The sequence below is a fragment of the Nicotiana attenuata genome, chromosome 7 (genome assembly GCF_001879085.1).
Source record: "Nicotiana attenuata strain UT chromosome 7, NIATTr2, whole genome shotgun sequence".
NCBI classification, from domain to species: domain Eukaryota; kingdom Viridiplantae; phylum Streptophyta; class Magnoliopsida; order Solanales; family Solanaceae; genus Nicotiana; species Nicotiana attenuata.
In genome coordinates this window covers 93,955,762-93,963,004 of record NC_031995.1, presented here as the reverse complement: position 1 = coordinate 93,963,004, position 7,243 = coordinate 93,955,762, and the positions used below count along the sequence as shown (strand labels likewise).

The following is a 7,243-nucleotide window of genomic DNA, read 5'->3' as shown; positions in this document are numbered from 1 at the left end:
TTTCTTAAACCCAAAAAGTATTTCACATTTGATGTTGAGTGACAGCAGAGACAATGGAAAATGCAGCTATTTTCTGCACAATAAGTGCCGTTCCTTCATCGTACAATAAATGTATTCTCTGAAAACATATTTTTCTTCATTTATCATTTTTTTAATTACATTTTACAAGTTGGGGCCATTTTGTATTAATAATCCGAGAACACCACTAGTGGGGGTCGGATTTGAGGCTCATGTTCTTTTCACTAAAACAAGTCTTTGGTGAAAATTAAATGCAAAGCCAGTTTCTTTGAGTTCTACGAATTGCTTGGCCAACATCCAATAGCCAATCAATTTGGCCATTGTATTATTAAAAGCTTGCCCTCGACCTTAAAGTCCGTGTAATTAAATTCCTTTACCATTACGTACGTTACTTTTATCCACGTGCTTAATCTCAAATACTACATACAATTAACTTTTTTCTCATTATTATCCATCAGAAAAGGAGATCTATATTGCAAATTCTTTTCCTTTTTTTTTCATTTGCAATGGCACACCCCCCCCCCCGGAACACACACATGTCAAATTCAAAAGCATAGAGTATAATCTATATAACATCATTATTCCCCCTGAAACCTTTCTTTCAGTTTCAATTCCTCACTCTCTTCTTCAGATTTTCAGTTTCTAGTCCATTTCATTTGTCCCCATTTTTACATTACATTTCTACAGCGTTGGTGAACCTCCTTTCTTCCTTTATTCCTTCCGTTATATTTAGAGTTATTATATCAGAGACAAAATCTCCTACACTCTTACTCTTTTTGGAGCCACCCATCCCATAAAACCAGACTCTATAGGAGCATGAGAAAAATTATCATGGCTCCACTGAGACATGTCCCAGTGCTGATACTGCTGCTGGCTTTTCTGATCAGCTCTTCGAACGCTTATCAATTCGACGTCGGTGGCACAGATGGTTGGATTCTTAATCCTCTTGAAAATTACGACCATTGGGCTCAGCGTTTGAGATTTCAAGTGAATGACACTCTTTGTAAGTTCTCCAACTATCCGTGCTACAAAAATGTACCATTATATGATAATTTGTTTGTTTGCACCAAAAGATGTTACTATATTACTTAGTATTTATTTGATAATTACTTTTTTCTTGTTTGTACGTGTGACAGTGTTCAAGTATAAGAAAGGATCAGATTCAGTATTGGAGGTAAATAAGGATGACTATGACAAGTGCAACACAGAAAATCCGATTAAGAAAATGGAAGATGGCAACTCTGTTTTCAAGTTTGATCGCTCTGGTCCATTCTATTTTATTACTGGCAAAAAGGATAAGTGTAAAGAAGGACAAAGGTTGATTATAGTTGTTCTAGCAGTTAGACCGCCGCCTCCTTCTCCTCCTGCTACTCCGGCTCCATCCGCTCACACTCCAACGACGGCTACTCCACCTAAAGGATCATCAACACACATTTCACAGTCGCCTAAAGGGAATCCGGATTCTCATTCTCCTGTAGGTAAAACTCCGGTAGCATCGCCGACACCTGCTGGTTCCCACTCATCTCCGACGGCTCATGCACCTGGAAAAGCTCCTACATCAGGTGCGACTCCGCGTCATGGTCCACAATCATCTCCAACGGCATATGCACCTCTAGTAGGGGTGCCGCCTGCACATGATGGTTCCCACTCATCTCCGACGACCCATGGACCCAAAAAGGCTCCAACGCCAGCATCATCGGATGAACCAGTTGTGGCTCCAACATTGGCGTCACCTGCTCCAGGGAAGGCCCCAACACCGGGATCGTCGCATGGACTTCCAAGTACCGGTTCACACCAATCTCCAACAGTCCAGGCTCCCCAAAAGGCTCCAACACCAGCATTGTCGCATGTGCCTTCTGATTCACATTTAGCTCCGACTAATCATGCACCTAGAAAAGCTCCAACTAGCGCGTCACTTGCCCCTGCTGGGTCCCACTTGTCTCCGACAGCACATGCAACGGGAAAAGCTCCAACACCTGCATTGTCGCATGTGTCTCCAAGTCCAGGTGCACGCCTATCTCCTACGGCTCATGCACCTGGAAAGGCTCCAATTGGGGCTTCACTTGCGCCTGTTGGTTCCCACCTATCTCCAATTGCCCATGCACCCGTAAAGGTGCCTACACCAGCATCATCGAATGTGCCTCGAGGTACTAGTTCCAACCCACCTTCTCCAAGTCCAGGTACACACTTATCTCCTGCGGCTCATGCACCTGTGAAGGCTCCAACAGGGGGGTCACCTGCGCCTGCTGGTTCTCACTCATCTCCAATTGTCCATGCACCAGGAAAGGCGCCAACAGCGGCATCATCGATTGTGCCTCCAGGTACTTGTTCCAACACACATTCAGATTGATATTTTTAAATATGTATATATATGCACGTCGAAAGGCAAAATGTGGTTAAAGACGCTATATATCAAAACCTTGGTACTTTAATTTAGTATTTATTAACTTGAATTTGAATTTAAGTGTTTTAATTTAAACAAATGTGTTTCTTCCCAAAATAAAATGACTAGTCTAAACAAACTTCTTTCAACTCTTTAAATTCAAGCCTTCCATGAGTAATGGCAAAGTTGATTTGCGTATACTGTGGCTTTGTTTGTCTTTCTCCAAAAATATCTCTTTAGGGATAATAATAAATCTTTCCTCTTCAATTGTGTCTTTCTATTTTTCTAACACCTTCTACGGTTCATGCACCAGGAAAGGCTCCATCCGAGGCGTCGCACGCACCCGCTAGTTCCCACTCATCTCCATCTGCCCATGCACCTGGAAAGGCTCCATATGAGGCGTCACACGCGCCTGCTAGTTCCCACTCATCTCCAACTGCGCATGCACCTGGAGAGGCTCCATCCGAGGCGTCATACTCACCTGCTAGTTCCGACTCATCTCCAACTGCCCATGCACCTGGAAAGGCTCCATCCGAGGCGACATACGCGCCTGCTAGTTCCCACTCATCTCAAACTGTCCATGCACCTGGAAAGGCTCCATCTGAGGCGTCACACGCGCCTGCTAGTTCCCACTCATCTCCAACTGTCCATGCACCTGGAAAGGCTCCATCCGAGGCGTCACATGCGCCTGCTAGTTCCCATTCATCTCCAACTGCCCATGCACCTGGAAACGCTCCATCCGAGGCGTCACACGCGCCTGCTAGTTCCCACTCATCTCCGATTGTCCATTCACCTGGAAAGGCTCCATCCGAGGCGTCAAACGCACCTGCTAGTTCCCACTCATCTCCAACTGTCCATGCACCTGGAAAGGCTCCATCTGAGGCATCACACGCGCCTGCTAGTTCTCATTCATCTCCAACTGCCCATGCACCTGGAAAGGCTCCATCCGAGGTGTCACACGCGCCTGCTAGTTCCCATTCATCTCCAACTGCCTATGCACCTGGAAAGGCTTCATCCGAGGCGTCAGACGCGCCTGCTAGTTCCCACTCATCTCCGATTACCCATTCACCTGGAAAGGCTCCATCCGAGGCGTCACACGCGCACGCGCCTGCTAGTTCCCACTCATCTCCGATTGCCCATTCACCTGGAAAGGCTCCAACACCTGCATCGTCACACGTGCCCCCTAGTCCTCTCTCACACCTAACCCCGAATAAGCATGCACCCGGAACGGCTCCAACGCCCACAACTTCAAAGATATCCCCTGTTTCAGGTCCACACCTATCTCCCGCGGCTCATGCTCCTGGAAACTCTCCAAAAACATCAAGCGCTCCGGCATCACATGCACCGTCAGCTCACAGTCCAGCACCTACTAAATCTTCAAAGAGTCATTCTGCATCTCCAGCACCCACAAACACATCCCAAGTGCCTTCTCTGTCACCAGCAGAGGGGCAAACATCCAATGCATCTTCTCCAACTTCATCTCCCATGTCATCAAGCCCGCCAACAAGAAGTATTGCTCCGGCCTCCAGCAACAACATTCCGGCGGACATTCATTCACCAGCAAGTTCACCACTCAATTCCCAGTCGTCAGCAGAGAAGGCAATAACTCCTTCAGCTGTTCTGATGTCAACAGTGTCACTCCTCTTGACATTGGTTTTGGGAGGATTCGTTATTTCACCTTAGGGAATTATTTGACATAGATATTATTATAGTATAAACACTTTGTTCTGTTTCCGGGTTATTACTTAATTTTGTTTTCTTCTTCTTTTTTGTTAGTTATTTTTGATTTCTTGAATTACAGGTGGGTTGGGTGTTTAGATAAACAAGAGTGTGCTTAATTGTTATCTTTATTTTTTTCCTGTGTCACATAAATCTTTCATGTATGAGAGTATATAGCTATTTTCCTCTTATTTACTCTTTCCTTAACATATTTCTAATTGGTTAAGAGCTCGCTATGCTCATTTAGTTTTCTTTTGATAAGTTGCCGTAGCTAGCGATCTCCATCATCAAGAATATTGTCGAAATTTATTATTATAGTAGTTTAATTTCGTCTTCGAAGCAAGTTAAAAAGAAATTAAGGTCTCTATTTCTTTTTTTAAAAAAACGTACTACATACCACTCCCTCCGTCTCATAATATGTGTCGTGATTTTCTTGTGCACGTCCCTTAAGAAAGCATAGGTTTTGACTACTTTACCCTTATTAAATAGTTTCTCAATTTATGTGTCATCTCTATCAAGAGATTATCCATATTTTTACTAAATATGAATGCAATTGATTATTAAGGGTAAAAAAGGAAAAATATAATCAATTTTGTCTTGAACTTCTAAAATGATAAATAAATTGAGACAACTATTTTTAGTAACCACGACACATATTATGAAACGGAAGGGGTACCATATAGGGATACAAAAGTTCGCTATGCCTACAAAAGTTCCCTAAATATCTACCGTAAAAGTAGGTAACCAATGAAAATAAATTCTTTAAGCACTATGGATTTTGGTGCTAATAAATTAAAATTAACACGCAATGACGTATGTTACCACTTTTTGTTAAACCAGTCGTCGTAATTCAATGTTGTCTTAATTGCTCGCATTAAAGGTCTTTAATCTTAATTAATCAATCGCACAAACTAAACTTCTTGTCCTCGACCGTTTTTATTTTTTTGTGATGCCAAGGGATGAATTATTATTAATGCCACAATTAATCGAAAATTGTTATAAATAGAATTTTATTTTGTGGTGAATGTCTATATTTAGAGAGATTCTAGGGTTTATTACTTGGTGGCTAAGTCACGCTCTCCCTATAAATAGAGGGTTCTATTCCATTGTAACTCATCCCAAATCAATAAGAATTCTCTCTCTCTACTTTTCTCTGCAATACTCTTCTTCTTCTTTTATTGTTTTATAACACGTTATCAGCACGAGACTCTAACCAATTGAGTAGAAACTTTGGGATTGAGCATAATGATTGTCAATTATTCCATGAACTTCCTTCATGATTAAATTCTGGATTTAAGGTAAGTATTTTACTGTATTTTTCTCTTTTATTCTACACTTTGATTTTAAATACAAGCAAAAACAATAAAGTTTGATTATAACTCTAATGGAGTTTGTAAGAAATTATAACCACCTTAAGTGGTAAAATTTCTATGCCTTGCCATGATCAAATTCATGTATGATTGTGGGCAAAGAATTGAAAACCCGTCCCATTGAATTTGCTCCATTCTCATTCCCTTAAGAGAATGTGATAGCAATATGTGATAAGTCTGAAAGAAGACAAAATTATTACCTTGAAGGTATCAATGGATGGTAATAGACGAAATTATAATCGTCATCATTATGATAATGAGAATAAAGGATTCTCAAAATAGTCCTTCACTCTGTGAAAGTAATATTTGTCGTCGATTTGACATGATATTTTATAAAGCACATATAGATGATTATGGTCCATTTCATGATGTGAATGTGAAAACATCTGATTTATAAATACATATTCATTCTTGGAAGAATATGAATGTGCTAGTAGTAGTGAATATACCACACTCACCTCTAAAAGGAGATTTGAGATGATATAAGAAAACAATGTCATTATTATGGCATGAATGGTCATTGGTCACGTACCTATTGTATGCCAAAATATTTTGGTAATGTGATTATTAAAGAATAACAGTAATGCAAGAAACAGATCTTGCATATAATTTTGACCATCACTATAATGGTATAACTTTCTCTTTAAAAGAGATATTCACCATATGGATGTTGATGAATATGTGGTAGTACCAAATTAATTGAGAGCTCTGGAAGAGCCAATTATTACTATTTTGGAGAAACACAATTAATTACCAATAAGGTATTGTGTCGTAGTAAGTCTCAAAGAAACTTATTTAGTTTCCAAAGTATACGCGAAAGCGGTTGATTATATTGAGACTATTAATAAAGGAAAGATTTTATATCTTCTATTACTACAACTTGTAGCGGGGTAATATGTATGTGAAAAGCTACCCGTTTTATTCTCCAATTTGTACTACATAAACAAAAGAATACCACAATGAAGTGGATATTTATTGATATAAAAACTCGTATCATAATAAACTTGGAGTTTATTGATAATTGCACACATCATGGTGTAAATCTGAAGTTTATCAATATTGATAATTTATCCTTGGCATAATTGGTTTAGCCATGTTAATTCAAGTATGATGTGCAAAAAAAATAAAAGAGAATTCACATGGGTAAATATTAAAGAGCTAGAAATTTCTTTACGAATTCTCTTACATTGCTTGTTCTCATTAATTAATAGACTAACTAAAATTGGGATTAAATCCCATGAATGCTGGAAATATCAAAGGTGAATATTGGCCCATTCACCTGCCATGTATACCACATAAGATGCATCTATGAGATGGTTACATGTGCGATTACTAATAACGCGCAACATGGTGTTTTGCGAGGTAACTTGCTCAATAATTTAATTTCGAGCATAATTTCCAGATTTTCTATTCAAGAAGTTCATCTTGATAAGTTGATTTACATCACAGTTCGTTTAGCAAAATGATTTATTAAGTGTCTCTACTTAATAGCTAAACAATTGCTTATGAGAACAAAGTTATCTATATCAGTTTGATATATGTTATATACCAAGTATATTATTTTACTCCCCTCACAAGTGGTTCAAGGTCAGGAACCAATAATTCCATCTTATTATTATTGATGTGCAGTGTATATTTTGATTTAACACCATAACGCACAAAGATAGGTTCTCAAAGTTGAGGTAAGCAAGTTAGTTTTTACTAACATGAGGGGGAGACAAGATACAACAGTTAAGAAAAAGTTACCATGGAA

At 39.5% G+C, this 7,243-nt stretch overlaps 1 protein-coding gene across 1 annotated transcript; it reads left to right on the top strand.

Annotated features, from left to right (window-relative positions):
* On the top strand, positions 637-4,303 carry LOC109229503 (flocculation protein FLO11-like). The gene is made up of 3 exons (XM_019394966.1): positions 637-1,021; positions 1,155-2,339; positions 2,715-4,303. Exons 1-3 carry the CDS (start codon positions 835-837, stop codon positions 4,082-4,084), a joined length of 2,742 nt encoding a protein of 913 aa, XP_019250511.1. The 5' UTR covers positions 637-834; the 3' UTR covers positions 4,085-4,303.